The sequence below is a fragment of the Haliotis rufescens genome, unplaced genomic scaffold (assembly GCF_023055435.1).
Source record: "Haliotis rufescens isolate VD_foot unplaced genomic scaffold, xgHalRufe1.0.p SCAF_39, whole genome shotgun sequence".
NCBI lineage: Eukaryota > Metazoa > Mollusca > Gastropoda > Lepetellida > Haliotidae > Haliotis > Haliotis rufescens.
Window position 1 is genome coordinate 1,264,011 of NW_025964101.1, and position 27,686 is coordinate 1,291,696.

The following is a 27,686-nucleotide window of genomic DNA, read 5'->3' on the forward strand; positions in this document are numbered from 1 at the left end:
TTTTCTAAACAAGAATTGGAGCCCAGTGGTTAAAGCGTTCGCTCATCGCGCCAAAGGGCAGCCTTAGAAATTGGCACTGGTCCTATAGTCCTTGCCCAACTGCCCAATAGTTGAGGTATCATAAGGACTAGTAGAAATATGCACTTTTTAAGGGTTTTGCTATATATTATCATAATAAGGACAAGTGGCCTAAAACTGTTTGTTTCTATCGCTTCAAAGTGTCCGATTCCCCACTTGGGTACAATGTGTGAAGCCCATTGCTGGTGTCCCCTGTCATTATATTGCTGGAATATTGTCAAAAGCAGCATAAAATCTTCTCACTCACTCTTAACAAGAGGGGAGGGGGGGGGCTAAATATTAAAGGGATCAACTCTATTCGTCATGTCAATGGCCAATGGAGACTGTTATTCAGTAAATGTGACCGACCATGAGATAATGGATGTTATGGGTGAAAAAAATCACATTTTGAATTCTCATTATATTTTACAACTAAGGTATCTTAGGAACACAAAAATGCAATTCACAAGCTTCAGTTCATATAATTTTTTACTTATCCTGCATTACTCCTTAATGCATTCACTGCTTACTTACGACAACTAGAAGGACAGCGCTGCGAAGGTCCTGGGTGAAGAAATAAAGTTGTTGTTCTCAAGTCCCAATCAGTGGCCTTCCGTCGCTGTCCTGTGACCTTGATGACACCTAAGGTCATCTTCACATCACTGCTTGTCGCAGCACAGCTAGGACGTGTCCAAGCGGAGCTCTCCTTTTGGATTAATTTTAGACCTTCAGTTTGTCTACAATCTTAAAAATTGATCTGCGATGGGTGATGTATTCTTTTCATATTACTTTCACCATGTTGTGTAGTTTTATGTGAATTAATTAGGCGTGAAAAGACGCTTGTCTTTTTTCCCGCCAAATATATTGTTGTTCGTCGCCATTTTGAATTGTGTTACAATCGTTTGCCTGCCAAGGTAGTCATATTGTTTACAATTCTCAGCTACGTATGTATAACATATTCTTATGTTCTTAAATATTACTAGCTTTGGCGTAACAGTGAGTTGCGTATACTAAAATTATTGTATACTTTTTCAACTCGTTAAAAATATGGTTGCCGATAGATTAATATCAAATCTACGGCTTTCTTCCAGTCCCGCTTCATCAACAATTCTTTTATTGCGTACCTATGTTTATGCGATTAAATAGTTTTTTGTTGGTATTTTTGGTTTTACATTGAGTTGCGTATATGAACTATTGTATACTCTTGCAACTCGTAGTTTTTGCCGATAGATTATTGTTCAATTCTATGGCATTCTTCCAGTACCGCCTCATCAACAATGGGGTAATTGTGTTTAATTTAAACATATTTTATTGACATATATGGTCAACGGGATTGGGCAAAAGTTATCCAACTTAGGTGGCCCTTTCCCTACTCTATATGTACAGACATTGAATATACATATATATATGTAATTGTGTAACTTATGATTGAGCGTGGTATTAATTGTCGTGGGAAAAATCTTACAAAGATTATCATCCACGTTGTTTGGTTTGCGCGCAGATGTGCTCTCCAAACCCTAAATGAAAATATAAATACCCTTGGTTTACATTGGGTTGCGCATACAAAAATATTGTATATCCTTGCAACTCATAAATTTGCCGATAGATTAGTGTTCAAATTCTTCGGCACTCTTCCAGTATTATCTCATCAACAAGGGTTTCATTGCGTAACATACCTTTGAGCATTTTACTAATTGTCGTGGAAAAAACCTTACAAGATTATCATCCACGATTGGTTGGTTTGCGCGCGGATGTGCTCTCCAATCTCTAAATGTAAATAGCCTTGGTTTACATTGAATTGCGTATATAAAAATATTGTATACCCTTGCAATTCGTATTTTTGCCGATAGATTACTGTTCAATTCTACGGCATTCTTCCAGTACCATTTCTTCAATGGTTTAATTGCGTAACATAATTATGTTTGCTCGGTGTACATATTGTCGTGGAATAATCGCCCAAAGCTCTTTATCCACGGTCATAGGCATGCACGTAGATGTGCTCGCCAAAATTCAAAAGGTAATTTTTATGTAAATCTCTAATCCAACGAGTTTACTATATAAAAGCAGATTACTCACAATCATATTTTGCAGTTATTCCATCGTGAGACGAGAGGAATGTCACTATCGCAGAATAGCGAATGACATATGGTTCTGTCATTACCACCCAACCGTTATTATCGGCAGGTATTATGACGACTGTGATTGCAGAAGTACACCATCCACCGAAATCAACAATACCGGAGGATTTTGTGAGTATCGTAACTGCTCCTATTTTTTCAGCCGCCGGACACTTCCAGATACATGTATGATAATCTGTGACGTCGGCGACAGCACCAGCGTATCGAGATGCTATGATGGGGGTAGATTAGACACAAGCTTTGATCCAGTCAATACTTTTGAGCTTTGTGTCTGATTTATCTGCGCCGAGCGCAGCACTTGACTACAACCAAAGCACTTCTATTACGCAATCGGCGCACGATCAGCTTAGCGCTGTTCCAACATATCCAGCATAGACCTGCGCCGAGCGCAGCGTCTGACTGATACCCAAGCGCTCCTATCACGCCAGTGACGCACGATCAGCTTAGCGCTGTTCCAACATATCCAGCATAGACCTGCGCCGAGCGCAGCGTCTGACTGATACCCAAGCGCTCCTATCACGCCAGTGACGCAGGATCAGCTTAGCGCTGTTCCAACATTCCAGACCTGCGCTGAGCGCAGCGTCTGCGTATCAATCATCTCTACAATGACGTTAGCCCAAGGCTTACAGTGTACTCGGTTACGTAACCGGCACATGATCAGCTTAGCACATGTACCCGATTGGGAAGCAGACCATCTCGTGTCAGTAACGCCCTCCCCTGATAACAGGGTAAATAAGAGGGACACCACGAGGTCATTGGAGGAAGCCTTCTCCAAAACTCACATTTGCTCCGTGATTTAAGCGACCAATATCGTCAATGTTTGCAGTGGATCAGAATCTATTAGAGGATAACCCTATCTGATTAGATCACTTCCAAACTATGGTGTTTTTCCTACAGCGTCAGTTTGACCACAGGAAAACTCATCTTGAGACCGTTCTGACGGTGATTACCGTTACACCCAAGACTTTATAGCGTTTCCAACTGAGATGCTGGTTTCAAGGGCAGTCTATTACGTCAACCTTGATCATCTACTCCCCTGTTCAACGAACAGATCGCAGACACGCACGTCAAGTTCCCAAAAAGCTTGGAAAGTCCAAGTCAGGGAATTATAAGCCTAGACGCGCGTTTCTCAGGGAAGACCAGCATTCCCTTACTGAGAAAGGGAGTGGCAGAGACAAGTCTCAAGGACGATTTCGTACTTATCGCACTATATCATGGTGTCCGTATAAGGGTAGAGTTAACCCCACCGTTGACCACAGTTTGATTGGGAAAATCCAACATAGACATACTGTTGGTAAGAAGAGCTGTAGAGTGGGTTCACAACCCAGTCTTTACTCCGGGGTTTTATCCTCACACCTACCTGGTACTCATGAAGGACCCAGACAAGATGAGAATGATCCACAATCTCTGTGTTCAACGAACGTTTGATTCTTCATCAGTCTCGACTATCCATCCCAACCGTAGACTTTTCAGGTCCAGTTCATTGGGGTTCACTACCAATGGTAGTATTTCCCATTTGACATGTCAGTGACACTTATGGCTATTTACAGGAGTAATGAAGCCAATAACTATCTACACGTGACGAACACTTGGTTCGAGTCGTAGATGGAGGGCGATCTACTGTATCATCAACACATGTCAATAATTGGGATAGACAATCAACGAGGCGAAGTCGGGAGTATTCTCCTTCCTATTGACTTCAGTTCATAGGAGACCTGTTTAAGACAGACCAGGATATCCTATCTGTACCGAGGGACAGATGGCACAAGTGTCTACTTCTTTTGTCATCTACTCTACACCAACCACACACACTTCGCCAGTGGCAAGTGTTGCTAGGGTTAATCACCTCGGCACAGGAGTTAACTAGCATGGGCCGCTTACAACAGCGACCAATTCAATTTTTTTCCTGAACCGTTACATCAGGAGTCAGGATCCACTCAAGGCCATCACTCTACCAACTAAGCTAGAGCCTCAATTTGTGGCGCTGAATGTCTGCGGAGTCTGTTTATTCGGATTTTCCCCGAATACACACCTGTTTGTGGACGTCCCTTTTCAGGGGTGGAGTCTTCACTTACAAGACCAGATAAGCTCAGGGCTATGGCCCGGCGCACAATGGAAGTGGCACATAAACAACTTGGAGTTGGAAGCTTTAATTCTGGCTATATCACATTGGCAGAATCAACTACAGTTAGCCCGACTCGCTATATCCACAGACAACAGCACTGCGGTGTGGTGCCTGTGCAATCGGGGAACAACACACTCCCACTCTCCACTTCTAAGGACATTCAGATTTCTTCCATCTAGTGGATCGGCTGTGATTAAGGTTCATAGTTCAGCACATCCCCGGATGTAGAAACATACTGGCCGACACTTTATCACGTCCAGACAGGGTGGCTCCCACTGAGTGGAAATTTCTCACAGAAGCATTCCAGTTACTGCTTCAGGAATTCAGGCAACCAAACATTGACTTGTTTATTACTTGCCTAGGCCACCAACTCATGACGTATATCTCCCCGTTGCCGGATCCGCAGACTTGGGCGGTGGACAGTTCAGTATCACTTGGGAAGGGCAAAGAACTAAAACTCTTCTGCCACCACTTTTACTTCCAAGGTGCTACAGGGGATCAAGGAGACAAGGTATCTCGATCTCTCCTTTGGTCGCACCATGGTAACCGGCGAGAGGGTAGTTCGTCAAGCTCGGAAAAATCTAAAACGATTCACTTCCCCTCTCACAGTGGTCCAACCTACTCATCCACCCTCAACAGAAAATTGCCTCACCCAACGTCTGCACGCATGGTTCGTCTTTAAAAGGCGTTCAAGTGCGAAGGGTTATTTCGACACGGGCAGCAAAGCTATAGCTTTAGTTCATCGTTACTCTCCCAGAGACGACGATGACAAGTGGGGATCACTTGAGACCTTTTACAGGGAAGAAAAGAATCAAGACCCTACGATTGCGTCACAATTCCTAGAGGAATACCTCCTACATTGCGTACCCAAAAACACTTGGAAGGTAGCACCATTACTACGTAATTGGCTGCAATTATCTTAGTGTTGGCCGTTTCCGGAAAATCACAGTGTGATTAAGGTCACGGAACTACAGGCCATATTATGCTCATTCAGGTTTGAGGATCAGAAGGCCAAGTTCCAGCCACCTGATTGGGACTTGAACGTGGTACTTCGAGGTTTGCAAGGGCCCCCTTCGAGCCCCTCATTGCATCCTCATTTTCAAGCTCCTTCCCAGCGCGTGACACCTTCGTTACACTCTCGGTATAGTATAGAGAGCTCCGCGAACGGGCTATCGCTGTGAGGAGCTTGGACCTCACCAAGGAAACAATGGTTTTCTCTTGGCATTAGCAATGGCGGTACGGGTGAGCGAACTACATGTGGTCGACTCAACCCGGATCCGTTTTGAGCATGGGACGCACGGAACAGGACATCTAGGGTTATGCTGGGATTTTATTGCTAAAATCTACTACCAGGCAAACCCGACCGTTCTTCACCATCCCACCGATATCGACTATTGTGGGAATCGTACATGGTGAAGTTCTCCTGGGCTCGGTGCGAGCAGTTCGAGTTTTCATTCGACGCTCCAAGACAAGGCGTGGTTCGTCCACGACAGAAGTTAGTCGCATAATCGCAAACACCATATCTATATGGTTACGCGCAGTAATCCTTCAGGCCTACGAGATCATCAAACGGAACTCGCCGAGAGCGAATTACCCTCAAGATCTCAAGGTGTCAGCCTTACAAGGGCTCAACACGGCAATTGTGGTTTTGGAACAATCACGGAAGGATATTTCTGGAGATTCGACACATATTTTCGTTAGTCATAACCTTCGCGTTGTGACTCTCGAGGATGTCAAAGACGTTCGAAGTTTGGCCCTCTGGTTGTTATCCTGCAGATTGCCAACCACTGACGCAAATAATGAACTCGCCCTATACAGAGCCAGTCAACTTCCATGTGCAGTCACTCAGTCGCCACCAGTGGAAGAATATTAGACAATCTTGTTTGTCAGCGACGGCTCTATGACGCAGTAAGTAAAGAATTAGCTGAATAGCTATTATTTTCTTTATTACTAAGCGTGTATAGGGAATTTCTCTTTAATTCCTATGTTCAATGTTTTTGATTTTTGAACAACCCTACCGTAATGGCGTTTTTGTCTGAACTTTTCCGCTTCACGGTTTATCGACCAAATGGGGTCGTATTGCAGGGTGTGAATTATTGAGGTTTCTGTATTCTGAAGGTTGACCCACCTCCAAACCGTCCGATACAGATGCATTAAGGAGTAATGCAGGATAAGTAAAAAATTTAGTAAAATCTAAATATTTTTTACATTTGTATACTTATCCTGCATTACTACGCTTAAGGCCCACCCGTCGTTAGACTTGCCTCCCCACTTTGGCTTCAGAAACCTCAAAAGTATGTTTTTCTAAGAGCTTGGGCGACAGGCAGTGATGTGAAGATGACCTTAGGTGTCATCAAGGTCACAGGACAGCGACGGAAGGCCACTGATTGGGACTTGAGAACAACAACTTTATTTCTTCACCCAGGACCTTCGCAGCGCTGTCCTTCTAGTTGTCGTAAGTAAGCAGTGAATGCATTAAGGAGTAATGCAGGATAAGTATACAAATGTAAAAAATATTTAGATTTTACTAATTGTAGTATTTTATATAATATCAGATTAATTGAACAAAGACATGTACACCCAAATGTTTTCGAATAATGTTTTTATGACATTACAAACCTAAGGGATAAAAATAAAATGTCTGTACAGTCCGTACAATTGGCCTTGTTTTGGAAGTAAGTTGGCATCAAACGTCTCTCTTGTGAGGTCACAGCACAATTGTACAGTCCCTTTTCTCCTGGTGGGTCACCATTGTTGTTTTAACGCTGCAGTCAGCACTGATCTAGCTGTATCTGGCAGCCTGGACCTGCATTACCAGTGACTGAAAGCATGAGCACACAACCACTGGGGCAGGATGACATTCAGAGAGACTCACCACTCAGTGAATTAGTTGACTCTTTATTTCAAGCATCCATGTTACTGGGGACGAACTGGGACGACAAATCCAGCTTGCTTTAGTTCAGTATTCCAATCTTTGTGTTTTAATGAGCAGCTATTGTCACCAAAGAGGAAGCTTTTGAGGCATGTCATAACAGCAGTTTTACTCTTAGAATAAAAAATGTCATCAAATTCCTGGAATTGAAATCTTGTTTTGACATCAGCCACTTTGGTAACACAGAACCCTTACATCTGTACAAGAAAATGTTGTCATTTTAAAAGCTTTGAAATATTGTTTGTAAGTGAACTGGAATATTCTAGTTTATAATCATCCATTGCTCTGTAGGCCATTTTGTTTCCAGTATGAAAGTACCTTGGAGATGTCAGCCTGAGAGGTGTAATTGAATGAAGTAATGTAAAATCCTTATGACACAGATTAATGGATTGCTGTGGTTACTAATTCAACAAATGATGCTTGGCTTGCGGTCATTTGATCAACATGTATGATACAACTTCACAGATTTTTACAGTATTTTTGCATGACAAGAAACTGAAGTCTGATGATTTGGTGACTTCCTTCTGTGTCTTCAATAAGGGGAAGTAACTCTCCATGTACATTATATACTATTTCCCTATGAAACAGTTACCAATACCATTATTTATGGTATCCTTCTGTCGACATCATCCTAACATGGTCAACTTGTTGTTTTCAGTCTGGATGTTTTCACTGAGCGAGAAGACCACCAGTCTTTCATTGGCAAGCGCACATTGATATCATTCTTGTCGTGGTTGGATTATTGTGACCAGCTCATCTCCATTGCCAACCCCCTGGTAGCCTGTGCCTTATCCACCTCCATACATGTGGAGCTGCTGAAAGGGAAGATGCAGCCTCTCATCTTACAAACGTCAGTACAGTGTTTTTATCATGTCTATTCTACGGTTAGTGTTTTCTGATCACAAACCACAGTGTTCAAAAAGTGGTAAACGTCCAAGACCTGCATCACTTCGGGCTTTCCTCCCACATTAACCTGACACGCTGTGATATAGCCGGAATACTGTTGAAAGTGGCGTTGAACACAACTTACAAGTTATCTAGAATTCCAAATTAGGTGCAATTAGCAGGCAGATTGGTGAAAAGTGTTAGTTTGTTCAAAAATATATGTTTTTTAAGTTATAATTTTTCAAGATTCAGAGCAGTATTTTAGCATTGAATTTTGACACTGCCTCAAATGTTCAACTAAGCATTAAAGCTTCTTCCTTTATATGGACCCTGTCATCAGTGAAATAAAATCACCTCTATACAGCTTTACGGGTAGATCTTTTGGTCTCTAAGCAGACTTGGAAATATGCTCTTGTCCTGCTATATCTTGAACACAGGGACTTCTCCATGTTCAAGTTTTATCATTTGGATTATTAGATGCGAGTTTTGAACACTGCACTATGACAAGCCTTGAGCTCGGACAAAATTGTAAGCTTTTGTCAGTTTTGTTTATTGTTTAACGCCGCACTCAGCAATATTCCAACTATATGATGGTGGTCTCTTAATAATCAAGTCTGGACCAAACAATCCAGTGATTGACATCATGAGCATCAATTCTCGCATTTGGGATACGATGACATGCATCAACCAAGTCAGCGAGCCTGACCATCCGATCCCATAAGTCGTCTCTTACAACAAGCATAGTCGCCTTTTACGGCAAGCATGGGTTGCTGAAGACCTACTCTACCCCGGATCTTCACGGGTACTTTTGTCAGTACATGTATGTTGAATAATGCAAGGACGTCTACGTTGTATGATGTTACAGATACTTAATCATCGCAGTACCATTGAAATGGTTGTATCAGTATTGTAATAAAGTTTTTAACTACCACAATATTGCAATAGCAAACTAGCCTGGATAATTACCTTTCGTTCCTATGTCATGTTATATACAGTAAACTACGGTTATCACAAACTCAAAAAGACCACTAATTTTAGTTTGTTATAACTGTAGTTTGTTATAAGCACACACAGCATAGATACAGCAAATGGCTCTGACCAAAAGTTATATCTATCAGTTCATTACATGCGTGTTTGCTATAAACATACCCTACTGTAAACCTGGTTAAATAAGGCACCATTTACTATATATTTAAAAATTGTATTGTGTCTTAATTTTCTGTTGAAAGATATTTGTTTTTGTTTGGGATGGATGTCAAATCTTGATATTTCCAAACGATACGTGGAAGTTCAGAATATATGAAAAGTGGTGCGGAACTTTTGATTATGACAATAATTATTGATGACGACAAGTGCTACAAGTGGCTGTGTTCATTGTTTTCTGTCATTATATACATTACTGGTAATAAAGGTAGCTTCATATAATACTTACCGCTTCCTGAGTCTACTGGTAGAGTGGCGGCCGAGAGAGAGGAAGGTCCAGGGTTTGATCATACCAACAGATGTTAAAAGATGGTACTTGTTGTTACCCTGCCTGGCACTCGTCATTAAGGGGCTAAAACAAGGACTGGTTGGCTCAGAGTCAGTGTGTCTGAGTGGGGTATTCATGTTAAACTGCAGCATGGTATCTCAGTGAGCTAGCACTATAAAACGGCATCAGTCCAGACTAGTACAAGCACACACACACACACACACACACTCACACTCACACTCACACAGGCATGTCGCTATATAAGTGCAATAATCTTGGACGCAGCATTAAAACCAGTTTCACCTCACCTCATTTAATACTTTACATTTTGACTTTGTACTACAGGTGTGAGACTGGTGCTATAATGGCAACGTGCTACCTCACCCGCTGTCTGAAGACAGTATGTTCCCAACCACTACTTACAGGTGAGTCTTGGCTCCTGATTTCTATGAAAACTGTTTTGTTGTCATATAAGACACCACCACTGGTACTCCCATCGTTAAAAACATCACATCCCCATTTATATTCCGGTCCACTGGTCAGATACTACCCACACATGGATATCCCCTAACGGTCCACCGGTCCTGGAAAGACTTCCCACCAATCCACCGGTCAGATACTTCCCACACATGGGTATCCCCTAACGGTCCACCGGTCCTGGAAAGACTTCCCACCAGTACACCGGTCAGATACTTCCCACACATGGGTATCATCTAATGGTCCACCGGTCCTGGAAAGACTTCCCACCGGTCCACCAGTCAGATACTTCCCACACATGGGTATCCCCTAACGGTCCAACGGTCCTGGAAAGTCTTCCCACTGGTCCACCGGTCAGATACTTCCCACACATGGGTATCATCTAATGGTCCACCGGTCCTGGAAAGTCTTCCCACCGGTCCACCGGTCAGATACTTCCCACACATGGGTATCATCTAATGGTCCACCGGTCCTGGAAAGACTTCCCACTGGTCCACCAGTCAGATACTTCCCACACATGGGTATCCCCTAATGGTCCAACGGTCCTGGAAAGTCTTCCCACCGGTCCACCAGTCAGATACTTCCCACACATGGGTATCCCCTAATGGTCCAACGGTCCTGGAAAGTCTTCCCACTGGTCCACCGGTCAGATACTTCCTACACATGGGTATCCCCTAATGGTCCACCGGTCCTGGAAAGTCTTCCCACCGGTCCACCGGTCAGATACTTCCCACACATGGATATCCCCTAACGGTCCACCGGTCAGATACTTCCCACACATGGGTATCCCCTAACGGTCCACCGGTCAGATATTTCCCACACATGGGTATCCCCTAACGGTCCACCGGTCAGATACTTCCCACTAACGGTCCAACTTCCCACCATTCCACCGGTACACCAGATCACCAACCCACCTGTAAGCACCACCGGTACACCATCCCAGGACCCTTGCAACATTAGAGTACTTCATACAACGGGGCTGGGATAGTTGGACAAATAAATAAATGCACCGGCCGAACAATCACTTCCAAAAGTGAGAGAGATATGACAATCAGTGTTGGGAGAAAAGGTGCAGAAAATCAAGGTGAAAATTGTGAGAATATGCGGGAAAGACCAAATATATTAACCCGTTCATTAAAAGGACTTGTCCGACATTGCCTCAGTTGGATTTTATTCAGGGAGACCTGATTATTTAAATAGGGTAAAGATTTTTAAAGCGTAGACTTTTTACCAACATCCTTAAACATGTTAAAGAGGTTGTACGTAATGTTGATATCTCACATAAGAAATAAACGACTCGTGGTCGTTGTGTATTGTACAATAAAACACTGCAGGGATAATAAACAACTTGGGGCTTCGTCCCTCTTGGCTGTGTCTCCCTGCAGTGTTTTATTGTACGATACACAACGACTGTGAGTCATTTATGTCTTAATGAAGGGACCGCCTCCGTGGTCTAGTGGTAGAGCGTCCACCTGGAGAGCGGAAGGTCCGGGGTTCGATCCCCGGCCGGGTCATACCAAAAGACGTTAAAAGATGGTACTTGTTGTTACCCTGTCTGGCGCTCGGCATTAAGGGGCTAAAACAAGGACTGGTCGGCTCGGAGTCAGTATACTGTGTCTGAGTGGGGTATTCATGTTAAACTGCGGCATGGTATCTCAGTGTGCTAGCACTATAAATCAGCATCAGTCCGGACTAGTACAAGCAGCCACACACACACACACGTGCATGCACGTCGCTATGTAAGTGCAATAATCTTGGATGCGACGTTAAACCCAATTTCACCTCACCTTAATGAAGGACTTTAGAGTTGTTAACTAAAGGCATGTTAAAAAAGCATGTGTCATGCAGTCCTTCTCCTTCTCCCTCTGGTCATTGTCTACATGATTTCCAGCAGGAGCACAGAGGCGAGTTACAGGAACATTTGCCTATGATGATGCAAGTCTATTGTGGGAATGCAGTTTCAACAAGGTTTAGCCTGATGGAGTATAAATGTGTGATGTCATGAATCATGTTTGTAAGGGAACAACTTCAAACTCGGGGTTATGGAGTGTGGGAGAAAAGAGCCTTGTAGACTTCGGTTCCTTGGCCAAGGGATGTCCAGTTCTGATGATGTTCGTGATGTATTTCCAGAATTTACTCATTTCATTCTTGGGAATGAATCGGAGCCAGAGAAGCCCTCTGAGAGTGTCCACAAGATGCGCCGAACTCTGATTGAACGTTGTAACCACATTTCAGAAGAGGTAAGTTCCTACAATATACATGTATCATTATCTAGGGCTGGGATGGTACATCCACTGTGTGATCCGATATGTACCACGATGCCTTGTTCACGATCCGATATGTACCACGATGCCTTGTTCACCATCCGATATGTATCACGATGCCTTGTTCACGATCCGATATCTATCACGATGCCTTGTTCACCATCCGATATGTATCACGATGCCTTGTTCACGATCCGATATCTATCACGATGCCTTGTTCACCATCCGATATGCATCACGATGCCTTGTTCACGATCCGATATGTATCAGGATGCCTTGTTCACGATCTGATATGTATCAGGATGCCTTGTTCACGATCTGATATGTATCACAATGCCTTGTTCACGATTTGATATGTATCACGATGCCTTGTTCACGATCCGATATGTATCACGATGCCTTGTTCACGATCCGATATGTATCACGATGCCTTGTTCACCATCTGATATGTATCACGATGCCTTGTTCACGATCCGATATGTATCACGATGCCTTGTTCACGATCCGATATGTATCACAATGCCTTGTTCACGATTCGATATGTATCACGATGCCTTGTTCATGATCCGATATGTATCACGATGCCTTGTTCACCATCCGATATGTATCACAATACTTGCATATGCGCTTATCTTTTTCTGGAGATTAGAACATGCGCTCGCAACTTGATGACATCGTAATTGGGATAACATTTTTTTTAGAGAGTAGTGTCCAGTAAGTTGTTTCCCATAGATGTAGCTGGGCAACACAGATAAACCCAATGGCCGAACGATCCCTTCCAAAAGTGAGAGAGATATGGCAATCTGTGTTGGAAGAATCGACGTGAAAATTTGGCGTGTGTGTGTGTGTAACCAGAAATGGTATCATTAAGGTTCCTCAGGGTGTTGGCTGGAGGAAAGGTACTTTGCTTTGGCATAATGTAGTCAGCCTGAACTACACCAAGTCAAAGGTAATGGTGTCACACTGAAAATAGGTGGTAGTGTCCAATCACTACTGGGGCCTTCCAGAAATGACAAATCTAGCTCTGTATATATTGTATTTACTGTAATATGCGCCCAGGGCGCTCTCAAAATTAGAAATATTATTTTGGTGAAAATAAACAGAGTTCAAAGATAAATTTTGTGGTTTATGCTGACAGCCTGAAATGTTTATATACGACAGACATGTTTTTCCAGAATTTAATTGCCAATAATTAATGGTGTTATAACACTCGAGTGCGTATTATACGCGAATAAATAAGTCTTGTGTTCATTGATCAGTCAGAAGGGGTGCTAATTGAGATTGTTCACTTGCCAATATTTTAGCAGATATCGTCGTAGGCGCTTATTAGAGCAGGACGCTTATTACATCGAATACGGTAGCCATTGGTTTTCCTGGCCCTTATATAAATAATTACAGGCCTCCTTGATGTGGCGAGACAATTGCTGACTGTGGTGTAAAACAGTACAACTCCTTCCCTTCCCTGTCCCCCACCACACTGGTTATAGAGCTGAGGATGTGCTGCAAGTGTCATTAAAATGCAACCCCGAGGGGAGTCCAGGTTGGAGTAGGTACCCAGCAGCCTGTGCTGGTCGCAAGAGCTGACTTAGCAGATCAGGTGGTCAGACTTGGTAGTTTGGTTCATGGCATGTTATTTTATCCCCAACATTGTTCACAATGTCAATCACTGGATTGTCTGGTCTAGATTTGATTATTTATATGCTGTTATCATATTGCTGGAATATTGCTGAGTGAGACGTTAAACGAGAAACAAACAAGCACACAAAGTCAAGTGCAGCTGTTCATTGCCATGTTCAGTTGTGTTTGAAGCACCCATAAAAGAATGTCTTTCCTCTCCCTCTGATGTGTTACCTTTTTTTTGTGCAAATGTGACTTTGGTGAAACACGATCAGGCGTGATTCTTTAGTCTGTCTCGTGTAATTGTCTTTTACGCTTTTTGATGTAAATTTTTGCAATGATGCAAGTTGCAGGCTTTTTGGCACCAGCTACGTACTATCAGGGTCTTGTTGCTAATGGAAAAAGGTTCCAAAACATCAGCCTGTTTCGTATTTTGCCTGTTGGAAGTATGTTTAATGTGTTTAATTGATTCATGTTCAATGATAAGAACTCTTTAGGCCGAACCAATTTTAATTCTTTTTTAGTTGTGACTTTTGGTAATTATTAATTAAAAATGTATTAAATTAGTAATAGAGAATTGGCAAAAACAATTATGAAAAATGCTGTTTGACTGAACATGTGCTTTTTTTGTTTTCTTTGGTTTCTAAATTTAAGTTTATTTTTTTAAGGAAAACTTTGAACACGCTCTTGAATACTTTCAAAATGCATTTTTGACTCTATAGACATCTTCTCTGAAATTACCTGATCGAGGAAGCGAAACTTTGGCATATTTCTCTCCAAAAGGTGACATGATATTTTGTTCAAATCCTTAGATTTTATCGCGTTTTTCTGTTTTCCGTACTTATGCAGAAAATATCTGAATGTCAATTGAGAATGCATCTTTTGGTAAGTGCCTTTTGATGGTGACATTTTAGGTTGTTGTCTAAATGTCCATGTGAGCTACAGTGCCATGTTGTGTATTGTAGTTCATATATTTTTTGTAGATATATTATAGTTTTGTCTATCCTGTTTTTTTAATTAAATCGATGATATTTACATGACTGTTTTGTTGCACACACCCTCCCATGTATGAACCCCCTATGTACCTACCCACACACCCACCCATGTACCAACCCCCTATGTACCTACCCACACACCCACCCATGTACCAACCCCCTATGTACCTACCCACACACCCTCCCATGTACAAACTCCCTATGTACCTACCCACACACCCACCCATGTACGAACCCCCTATGTACCTACCCACACACCCACACATGTACCAACCCCCTATGTACCTACCCACACACCCACCCATGTACCAACCCCCTATGTACCTACCCACACACCCACCCATGTACCAACCCCCTATGTACCTACCCACACACCCACCCATGTACCAACCCCCTATGTACCTACCCACACACCCTCCCATGTACCAACTCCCTATGTACCTACCCACACACCCACCCATGTACGAACCCCCTATGTACCTACCCACACACCCACACATGTACCAACCCCCTATGTACCTACCCACACACCCACCCATGTACCAACCCCCTATGTACCTACCCACACACCCACCCATGTACCAACCCCCTATGTACCTACCCACACACCTACCCATGTACCAACCCCCTATGTACCTACCCACACACCCACCCATGTACCAACCCCCTATGTACCTACCCACACACCCACCCATGTACGAACCCCCTATGTACCTACCCACACACCCACCCATGTACGAACCCCCTATGTACCTACCCACGCACCATCCCATGTACGAACCCCCTATGTACCTACCCACGCACCCACCCATGTACGAACTCCCTATGTACCTACCCACACACCCACCTATGTACGAACCCCCTATGCACCTACCCACACACCCACACATGTACCAACCCCCAATGTACCTACCTACGTACCCACATCTGTATGAAGCCCCAATGTACCTACCCACGCACCCAACCCTGGGTGACTGGCTAGGGTATTTTGCCATGTTATTTTGTGATTGAGTGACTTGACATAAAAATGTAAAGGGTCTTTAGAATACATTGTATATACCACACATCGTTAAATATCATAATTTTGCATCAAAATCTTGATTCAAGTTGCATGTTTCTGAAGACTATGATCAGAAACAAACCGTCACAGTGGACATCACAAATTCAGAATGAGTCTCTTTTACACTCTTAACACAACTTAATTTAGTTGGCCACTCATACATATCAGAGCTAATGGTTTGAATTTAATTTGATTTTCCTTTGCCAAATCAAAAATATTTAGCTGCAATCAGTTATTTTGAAGAGAGCCATGAACTTTGATAATTGGTTTCTCTCAAGGACTTGAACGTGGTGAAGTTGTTGAATGTTCTTTCTCCTCATTGTAGATGGAAAACTTGATTCATGAGAATGTTCTGATCTTGTAAACGGAAGTTGAATATTAACAGAAGTTTGAAGAGTGCACCTATTCTTTGATCCACCATTCCTGGGGATGAGGTTCTAAGTTGCTGCTGATAGTTGAGGAGATGAACTGTCTTTTTCTACTCTTCATCAATGCACATTCTGACTTCATATGGTATCAAGTGTGGTCAAGATATTTTACTCTGAAATCCTAAGGAGCATCCAAATGTTACATTGTAAGGAGTGCCATTAGTTAATGGATCTAAACTTCATGGTTTCTCAACAGCAGTTAATAAGCATCCATGGAAGCTTCTATCACACTTACTGTGTTGCTTTCTTCTATTTGAGTGTTAACCAAAAGATGAAACCTAGAAATATTCATTCAGTTACCATGGTTACCATCTTGTGAGGGCAACGCTATGCTTCCTGTTAGGCCAGTAAAAACTAGGGGGACTTGTGAAATGCTGCTGAGGACTTCCCTATTGTCTTCTACTCAAGTATTAGCACTTGTCATTTGTAACCAATTACTTGTTTTCATCGAGATCATTTGATACTCACCCAAATTTTGCAAATAAATTGTTCAAGGTGTCCAAGGCATCTGTGTATAAACTGTGAACGCATGTGGTTCACATGAAGCATGAATGTTGGGCAGGAATCATGTATTTGGGTATTTCTCAAGTTGAGAAAGAACAAACTTCAGTTTTCTTCATCTGCAGTAATTTGGGGACATAAAATGATGGGAAGGGATGAAATTCTAATAATTAATCATGGTTTAATGCTGTGCAGTTTCCTGTTGGCAATTTCATTGTGGTAATTAAAGCCCAAAACGTCTTGAAGGGTAGTTATGTCTTTCTCCTATCATACGAGGTGAATATGTGGATCGGTTGGTCAGGTTGTACGAGGTTACTGAGTGGATCGGGTGGTCAGGTTGTACGAGGTGACTGAGTGGATCGGGTGGTCAGGTTGTAGAGGTGACTGAGTGGATCGGGTGGTCAAGTGGTAGAGGTGACTGAGTGGATCGGGTGGTCAAGTGGTAGAGGTGACTAAGTGGGTCGGATGGTCAGGTTGTAGAGGTGACTGAGTGGATCGGGTGGTCAGGTTGTACGAGGTGACTGAGTGGATCGGGTGGTCAAGTGGTAGAGGTGACTAAGTGGGTCGGATGGTCAGGTTGTAGAGGTGACTGAGTGGATCGGGTGGTCAGGTTGAAGAGGTGACTGAGTGGGTCGGATGGTCAGGTTGTCGAGGTGACTAAGTGGGTCGGATGGTCAGGTTGTCGAGGTGACTAAGTGGGTCGGATGGTCAGGTTGTCCAGGTGACTAAGTGGGTCGGATGGTCAGGTTTTTGAGGTGACTGAGTGGATCGGGTGGTCAGGTTGTACGAAGTGACTTAGTGGATCGGGTGGTCAGGTTGTCCAGGTGACTAAGTGGGTCGGATGGTCAGGTTGTCGAGGTGACTAAGTGGGTCGGATGGTCAGGTTGTCGAGGTGACTAAGTGGGTCTGATGGTCAGGTTGTCGAGGTGACTGAGTGGATCGGGTGGTCAAGTGGTAGAGGTGACTGAGTGGATCAGGTTGTCAGGTTGTACGAGGTGACTGAGTGGATCGGGTTGTCAGGTTGTACGAGGTGACTGAGTGGATCGGGTAGTCAGGTTGTACGAGGTGACTGAGTGGATCAGTGGTCAGGTTGTAGAGGTGACTAAGTGGGTCGGATGGTCAGGTTGTCGAGGTGACTAAGTGGGTCGGATGATCAGGTTGTAGAGGTGACTAAGTGGGTCGGATGGTCAGGTTGTAGAGGTGACTGAGTGGGTCGGATGGTCAGGTTGTACGAGGTGACTGAGTGGATCGGGTGGTCAAGTGGTAGAGGTGACTGAGTGGATCGGGTTGTCAGGTTGTACGAGGTGACTGAGTGGATCAGTGGTCAGGTTGTAGATGTGACTAAGTGGGTCGGATGGTCAGGTTGTCGAGGTGACTAAGTGGGTCGGATGGTCAAGTGGTAGAGGTGACTGAGTGGATCGGGTGGTCAAGTGGTAGAGGTGACTGAGTGGATCGGGTTGTCAGGTTGTACGAGGTGACTGAGTGGATCAGTGGTCAGGTTGTAGATGTGACTAAGTGGGTCGGATGGTCAGGTTGTAGAGGTGACTTAGTGGGTCGGATGGTCAGGTTGTAGAGGTGACTGAGTGGGTCGGATGGTCAGGTTGTCGAGGTGACTGAGTGGATCGGGTGGTCAAGTGGTAGAGGTGACTGAGTGGATCGGGTTGTCAGGTTGTACGAGGTGACTGAATGGATCAGTGGTCAGGTAGTCGAGGTGACTAAGTGGGTCGGATGGTCAGGTTGTATGAGGTGACTAAGTGGGTCGGATGGTCAGGTTGTCGAGGTGACTAAGTGGGTCGGATGGTCAGGTTGTCGAGGTGACTAAGTGGGTCGGATGGTCAGGTTGTCCAGGTGACTAAGTTGGTCGGATGGTCAGGTTTTCGAGGTGACTGAGGGGATCGGGTGGTCAGGTTGTACGAGGTGACTAAGTGGGTCGGATGGTCAGGTTGTCGAGGTGACTAAGTGGGTCGGATGGTCAGGTTGTCAAGGTGACTAAGTGGGTCGGATGGTCAGGTTGTCGAGGTGACTAAGTGGGTCTGATGGTCAGGTTGTCGAGGTGACTGAGTGGATCGGGTGGTCAAGTGGTAGAGGTGACTGAGTGGATCAGGTTGTCAGGTTGTACGAGGTGACTGAGTGGATCAGTGGTCAGATTGTAGAGGTGACTGAGTGGATCAGTGGTCAGGTTGTAGAGGTGACTAAGTGGGTCGGATGGTCAGGTTGTCGAGGTGACTAAGTTGGTCGGATGGTCAGGTTGTCGAGGTGACTAAGTGGGTCGGATGGTCAGGTTGTCGAGGTGACTAAGTGGGTCGGATGGTCAGGTTGTCCAGGTGACTAAGTGGGTCGGATGGTCAGGTTTTTGAGGTGACTGAGTGGATCGGGTGGTCAGGTTGTACGAAGTGACTGAGTGGATCGGGTGGTCAGGTTGTCCAGGTGACTAAGTGGGTCGGATGGTCAGGTTTTCGAGGTGACTGAGTGGATCGGGTGGTCAGGTTGTACGAAGTGACTGAGTGGGTCGGATTTTCAGGTTGTCGAGGTGACTAAGTGGGTCGGATGGTCAGGTTGTCGAGGTGACTAAGTGGGTCGGATGGTCAGGTTGTCGAGGTGACTAAGTGGGTCTGATGGTCAGGTTGTCGAGGTGACTGAGTGGATCGGGTGGTCAGGTTTTACGAGGTGACTGAGTGGATCGGGTGGTCAGGTTGTAGAGGTGACTGAATGGGTTGGATGGTCAGGTTGTCGAGGTGACTGAGTGGATCGGGTGGTGAGGTTGTACGAGGTTACTGAGTGGGAAGGGATGAAATTTTTGATAATTAATCATGGTTTAATGTTGTGCAGTTTCTAGCAAATCATGATAAAAAAAGTCTCAAAGGGTAGTTACGTCTCTCTCCTTGTTATATAGGTGACTAAGTGGGTCTGATGGTCAGGTTGTCGAGGTGACTAGTGGATCGGGTGGTGAGGTTGTACGAGGTGACTGAGTGGATCGGGTGGTCAGGTTGTAGAGGTGACTGAATGGGTTGGATGGTCAGGTTGTACGAGGTGACTGTTGAACAGGTGGTCAGGTTGTACGAGGTTACTGAGTGGGAAGGGATGAAATTTTTGATAATTAATCATGGTTTAATGTTGTGCAGTTTCTAGCAAATCATGATAAAAAAAGTCTCAAAGGGTAGTTACGTCTCTCTCCTTGTTATATAGGTGACTAAGTGGGTCTGATGGTCAGGTTGTCGAGGTGACTAAGTGGGTTGGATGGTCAGGTTGTCGAGGTGACTTAGTGGGTCGGATGGTCAGGTTGTCGAGGTGACTTAGTGGGTCGGATGGTCAGGTTGTCGAGGTGACTTAGTGGGTCGGATGGTCATGTTGTCGAGGTTACTAAGTGGGTCGGGTGGTCAGGTTGTACGAGGTGACTAAGTGGGTCGGATGGTCAGGTTGTCGAGGTGACTAAGTGGGTCTGATGGTCAGGTTGTCGAGGTGACTGAGTGGATCGGGTGGTCAAGTGGTAGAGGTGACTGAGTGGATCAGGTTGTCAGGTTGTACGAGGTGACTGAGTGGATCAGTGGTCAGATTGTAGAGGTGACTGAGTGGATCAGTGGTCAGGTTGTAGAGGTGACTAAGTGGGTCGGATGGTCAGGTTGTCGAGGTGACTAAGTTGGTCGGATGGTCAGGTTGTCGAGGTGACTAAGTGGGTCGGATGGTCAGGTTGTCGAGGTGACTAAGTGGGTCGGATGGTCAGGTTGTCCAGGTGACTAAGTGGGTCGGATGGTCAGGTTTTTGAGGTGACTGAGTGGATCGGGTGGTCAGGTTGTACGAAGTGACTGAGTGGATCGGGTGGTCAGGTTGTCCAGGTGACTAAGTGGGTCGGATGGTCAGGTTTTCGAGGTGACTGAGTGGATCGGGTGGTCAGGTTTTACGAAGTGACTGAGTGGGTCGGATTTTCAGGTTGTCGAGGTGACTAAGTGGGTCGGATGGTCAGGTTGTCGAGGTGACTAAGTGGGTCGGATGGTCAGGTTGTCGAGGTGACTAAGTGGGTCTGATGGTCAGGTTGTCGAGGTGACTGAGTGGATCGGGTGGTCAGGTTGTACGAGGTGACTGAGTGGATCGGGTGGTCAGGTTGTAGAGGTGACTGAATGGGTTGGATGGTCAGGTTGTCGAGGTGACTGAGTGGATCGGGTGGTGAGGTTGTACGAGGTTACTGAGTGGGAAGGGATGAAATTTTTGATAATTAATCATGGTTTAATGTTGTGCAGTTTCTAGCAAATCATGATAAAAAAAGTCTCAAAGGGTAGTTACGTCTCTCTCCTTGTTATATAGGTGACTAAGTGGGTCTGATGGTCAGGTTGTCGAGGTGACTAGTGGATCGGGTGGTGAGGTTGTACGAGGTGACTGAGTGGATCGGGTGGTCAGGTTGTAGAGGTGACTGAATGGGTTGGATGGTCAGGTTGTACGAGGTGACTGTTGAACAGGTGGTCAGGTTGTACGAGGTTACTGAGTGGGAAGGGATGAAATTTTTGATAATTAATCATGGTTTAATGTTGTGCAGTTTCTAGCAAATCATGATAAAAAAAGTCTCAAAGGGTAGTTACGTCTCTCTCCTTGTTATATAGGTGACTAAGTGGGTCTGATGGTCAGGTTGTCGAGGTTACTAAGTGGGTTGGATGGTCAGGTTGTCGAGGTGACTTAGTGGGTCGGATGGTCAGGTTGTCGAGGTGACTTAGTGGGTCGGATGGTCAGGTTGTCGAGGTGACTTAGTGGGTCGGATGGTCATGTTGTCGAGGTTACTAAGTGGGTCGGGTGGTCAGGTTGTACGAGGTGACTAAGTGGGTCGGATGGTCAGGTTGTCGAGGTGACTAAGTGGGTCTGATGGTCAGGTTGTCGAGGTGACTAAGTGGGTCGGATGGTCAGGTTGTCGAGGTGACTAAGTGGGTCTGATGGTCAGGTTGTCGAGGTGACTTAGTGGGTTGGATGGTCAGGTTGTCGAGGTGACTTAGTGGGTTTTCAGGTTGTACGAGGTGACTAATCGGATGGTCAGGTTGTACGAGGTGACTAATCAGCATGACATACTGGGTACCAATTCTACCCTGGAATCCCTACATGGTCAATTATAATCATCCCATCGTTCTGTAGGAACTTTCCTCTTTTGAACTCACTCAAGTTTAAGCTGGGAGGGACTGTTTTAGGGAGTTTTACTTTCCCAGTAAGACCTTCTTGTAGGTTTTGCTTCTTTCACAGAAGACTTCAGGTTTTACTTTGAGTCATAAGTAGACCTGCTTTGAAGTTTTACTTTTGAACTATATCAATTAACTAGCATCTAATGTTGATTTTTGACAGCTTAAAGGAAAAGAAAACATGAAAGTTCGATGACGTGAACTGAACCTGCAACCACATATATCATGTCTGGTATTGTATTGTTTGTTTGTTTGTTGTTCAACGCCGCACTCAACAATATCCCAGCTATATGACAGCAGTCTGTAAATGATCGAGTCTGGACCAGACAATCCAGTGATTGACATCATGAGCATCAATCCAAGCAATTGGGATACAGTGACATTCATCAACCAAGTCAGCGAGCCTGTCCACCTGATCCCGTTAGTCGACTCTTCAAAAAGCATCATATTGTAACCTTGTGTTTTCCCACTGAGGCACCGGGGCAAGTGATGAAGTAATGGTTCATGGAGCACATGGTTTGTGACACTGTCTGGTTCTCATGCTAGAATATTAATGAGTGTTCAACGAGCCAATTTTAGACAGGGTTATCCATATCAATCAACACAACATATTTGATTGATGTGTGTATCAGTGTGTTTGTGTAAACGTCTGTCGATCACCGGTTGGTGCTCATGCTAGAATATTAATGAGTGTTCAACGAGCCAATTTTAGACAGGGTTATCCGTATCAAATCAACACAACATATTTGATTGATGTGTGTATCAGTGTGTTTGTGTAAACGTCTGTCGATCACCGGTTGGTGCTCATGCTAGAATATTAATGAGTGTTCAACGAGCCAATTTTAGACAGGGTTATCCGTATCAAATCAACACAACATATTTGATTGATGTGTGTATCAGTGTGTTTGTGTAAACGTCTGTCGATCACCGGTTGGTGCTCATGCTAGAATATTAATGAGTGTTCAACGAGCCAATTTTAGACAGGGTTATCCGTATCAAATCAACACAACATATTTGATTGATGTGTGTATCAGTGTGTTTGTGTAAACGTTTGTCGATCTCTGGTTGGTGCTCATGCTAGAATATTAATGAGTGTTCAACGAGCCAATTTTAGACAGGGTTATCCGTATCAAATCAACACAACATATTTGATTGATGTGTGTATCAGTGTGTTTGTGTAAACGTCTGTCGATCACCGGTTGGTGCTCATGCTAGAATATTAATGAGTGTTCAACGAGCCAATTTTGGACAGGGTTATCCATATCAATCAACCCAACATATTTGATTGATGTGTGTATCAGCTTGTTTGTGTAAACGTCTGTCGATCACCGGTTGGTGCTCATGCTAGAATATTAATGAGTGTTCAACGAGCCAATTTTAGACAGGGTTATCCGTATCAAATCAACACAACATATTTGACTTATGTATGTATCAGTCTAAGAAGATGTGGGTTCACAACCTCAAATTAGGTCTTAATGGTCTTAATGGGATTTATGGGGAGATAGGGAACAAGTCTATCGGCCATCGTTCTTACTTTTGGATCTGTACTCCCTCAGGTTTTACCACTCCCACAAAGACACAAATTCCAGGTTGTAAACCTTTGCATAAATACCACCAAAACATTAGCAGTGGATGAAGTCACAGAGTCGAGACGTGAGAGTAATTGAATCGTCAGGACATATTAATCCAATGATTCATGTCATATTTATATTCTTTAACCCAATAGAAACTGTCTTCACTCAGCCTCTCTCCTTGTCTATCGCATCTGTAGCTGTGCACTATCAATAAGCCGGCCTTGTGTTTGGGTCCCACCAGAGGACAGTAACAATGTTAAGGAAGCTGTCTATTATCCATTGTTAACTGACCTGTCAGTTCCGATACCAGTACAATTTTGTAGTCACAAGAATGAAAATATATTGGAAATCTCACCCTGAAATTTGGTGTTATTCCCCAACATGTATAATAACTAAGATTTTGATTCAATTTACTCACACGCTGAAAGTAAGATTCATGGGAACTTATAAAAATGGAGTACAACTTGTCGGAAAACAACCTTGTGAGCGTGGTGTTCTCGTTGCCAAATTGTAGCATAAGGCCTTTATATTTTGTAAGTTGATAGACAAAAAAACCCCGAAAATTAGAATAAAAAAAGAATGACTTTTGACATTTTTTGTTTTGGCTAACTCCGTTTTACAAAAAGGTGAAATGAAAAAAGAGATATATCATAATGAATACTACATAAAAAGTCTTTATTTTAACAAAAACAGACAATCAATTATCTTTAGGTATCTTGCCATGTTACCACTTGTTTGTTTTTCTTTCATTAGTCGCAGTTCTTATCTGGAAGCTGAAAATTATTTTCATTTTGATCCAACCACTTACATCAATATTTTTGTCCAAATGAAACTAATAAAACCTAAAAGGCGGAATGACCAACACATGTGAAAATCCAATCTAATGACCATCAGATGTTGCACTCTTTGTGAGGACACCTCTGTAGGAGATCGTGTCAGGTGAACCCTGAGCGACCTCTGATCCGCCCAATTTAAAGGATGCGTGAATTCTTGAGCCCATCAGACGTCAGCTTGTAACACAATTTGGTTTTGTGTCTGTGCCATCTTGATTCCGAATTTTCGATTTTAACAAACCTACACAGGACACAGAAATGCCTTCGATTGCAGTCTCTTTTGGATGTAGATCCAACAGAGGCCATCAATGACAGGGTGTATAAAATATGCACAACAATATGATAGCACAGCCATCATCATGTCATTCGTTGACAAACTTGTACCTAGATTATAGAGACCCGTGAAGATACAGGGTAGAATAGGGCTTCAGCAACCCATGCTTGCCATAAAAGGTGACTATGCTTGTCGTATATGACAATCAACAAGATCGGGTGGTCAGACTTGCTGACTTGGTTGATGCATGTCATTGCATCCCAATTGCGTGGATTGATTCTCATGTTGTCAGTCACTGGATTGTCTGGTCCAGACTTGATTATTTACAGACCACTGTCATACAGCTGGAATATTGCTGAGTGCCGTGTTAAAGAACAAACAAACAATTAAGCCAAGAATATAGAGGTCTCAACGCTGATCAGAAAGTACTCCTGACGTGATGTCATGTGGAGGTTTCGTCACATCTTCATGCAGAGAGGCGTCGTATGGGGGTTAAAGATCTGATTTTAATGAGATTGGTGAAATCTTTGTCTGTATTTCCTAGCCTTGTGAAGGTGCTTCTGTCATCTCCTCTTCCCCATAAGCCAGTAGTTATGTAACATGACTATTGGGCTGGTAAACTTAACTTACCATTAACCCTGAAGGGGCAGTGGGGTAGCAAAGTGGATCAAGCGTTCGCTTGTCATGCCAAAGACCAGGGTTCGTTGACCAACCTGGATGCAATGTGTGAAACAATTTTCTGGTGTCCCCATCATAATATTCTTCTGCTATTACTAAAAATGGCATAAAATGAGACAGATAACAGGAGTCTGCACAGGCTGTAGGGGTCCATAGTCAGACATGGCCGTCCTTCTTGTTAGTTAACATTGTATTTTATTCAGCTTATACAAAGGTGTTGGCCATTTTCCTTCCTTGCATTCTCTTCCATTCTGTCCAGTCTCATTATATCTGGATTTTCACTCCAATGCCATACATACCTTTCTGCATTTTAATGATTATTCTTTCATGAATAACATCGAAATGGCCCGGAGAATTTCTTTGGCACATGTCATGAAAAGGTCAAAGGTCAAGGTCACAAGATAGAAAACCCCCCGCAAAACAGTTTGTGGTTTTACTTTCTCAAAAAGTATTATTGCATTGAAGCATCTATGTTTGAGCTTGTCCATATTTTCACAATTAGGTTTTGGGGATGTCATGGAAATATGTTTTTATCGGACATGAAACTGCTGAACTGGTCCCTTGGTGCAATGGAGGACACTACACTGAGAACATTGAATTACAGATCCAGGAAATGTGTTTGTGCATATGTATTTATGATGATATCGTTGAAAACAAGCTCTTGCCAGACCCCTTGTGTAGACATAAATATGAGTGGGTGCAGACTCTCATGTCTGAAGTATCCCATACATCCAGAATCCGATGACGGCCTCCATGTTGTACATGCACCGATCCCTGTAACCATTATCATACAAGGTTATTTGATGAAGAAGACAATCAAGACCTTGGTTTTCATTGGTAATACAATGCCAGTATACTTCCTTATTTTACAGGCGATGAAATGGGGTTTAATGTAGCTTTCAAGATTATTGCACGTAGCTAGTGAAACCACAAGTACCAAATTTTAACATCTTTTGGTATGATGTGGTTGGGAATCAAACCACTGACCTTTCTCTCTCTGGGTAGATCTACTGAGGGTGTGAGGTATTACTGGTATATCGGTAAATTTAGGTTCTTTCTTTCCACGATGCGTATCACAATATCATTTTTTCATGCTTGATATATCAGGTGATTTTAAATTGGGAAATGAGGGAAAGTATGTACTACTTAAGGGATCAGTCATTATGGGGGTGGGTGGGTAAGAGGGAGGGCCACCAGAACATGACCAGAAAACACATGGGAACATGTGGTGCTTGTCAAAATAGGGAATTGCATCAGATTGCGTGCAATCAGGAAATGTCCTCGGCATGTCTACCACAAAACGTTTTAAAGCTACTGACACCTTGAATATTGTAACCTTAATCAAACAACTTTTAAGGAAGAGTCTCACAATGTTTGAAAACCTGCTGCCTGCAGTAGATATATTAGGGCTGTGGTTGCAGAACACTTCGAACTGGTGCTATGAGACTAGGACAATGTATTGCACTTTTCTACACAAAGTTCATATAAATGTGAGCATCTGTTATGTCAGAATAAATACTGAAAGAATGATGAATAAAAAGTAATTAGTGAATACTCAACAGGGAATTACAGAGTATCTGTCCCAAGTGATGGAATGCTGTCTGCCTTCAGCCTTTGACTAGGACAATGAAGGGAGATGTACTGCTCTTGCATATTGGGGATGAAGTAAGGAGTGGAAATAAGTGGGTCTCCTCAGCAACCATATTGTTTCATTACTGATGTGTAGATGCTGCATTTAATAATACGTCTCTGATGTGATACAGGCTCATCGCAGGATGATCACAGAGGCGGATGGAATAGGGTACAAATTGTTGGTCTGAAGATTGCTCATGGATTATTTAACAGTTCCTGGTAAACATTCAGACCTGCGGCCAAAGTTTGAAAATGCTGAAAAGAATTCTAAAAAATACATGAACAGTTTCCACTTCAAATTGACAGTGGAAGAGATGATAAATAATTCAGTAATGATGTTTGGAGTGTTGTGCAAGAAACTAGTGTATTTATCTGCACCATCTGTCGTGGTGGGTGTTTGCTTGAAGTCTATGGCTGCAGGATAGGGGCTTCTTGGTGACATGACATCTTGCTCTACAGGAAATGTGATGACGTTTGTCCTGTTCTGTTCTTATTCATGTCTAAGGCATGGCGATTCACTGTGTAGAGTTGCATCCCTTAGGTGTGCCATGATCCTGTGATCATATCAGTGAATGTCCAAGATTTGATCCAA

The 27,686-nt window shown here is 43.6% G+C and overlaps 1 protein-coding gene across 4 annotated transcripts in view; it reads left to right on the forward strand.

The window, feature by feature from the left end:
- The window catches only part of LOC124147186 (FHF complex subunit HOOK interacting protein 2A-like), a 121,732-nt gene that overhangs the window by 10,703 nt on the left and 83,343 nt on the right, over positions 1-27,686 (forward strand). For all 4 annotated transcript variants that reach the window (XR_007218029.1, XR_007218030.1, XM_048381429.1 and 1 more), the window contains exons 8-10: positions 7,911-8,102; positions 9,954-10,033; positions 12,216-12,325. Coding sequence is in view for 2 of the 4 variants with exons in the window: in XM_048381429.1 (XP_048237386.1) it covers positions 7,911-8,102; positions 9,954-10,033; positions 12,216-12,325 (382 nt within the window). In the remaining 2 variants the exon portion in view is untranslated. The remainder of the gene's footprint in view (positions 1-7,910; positions 8,103-9,953; positions 10,034-12,215; positions 12,326-27,686) is intronic.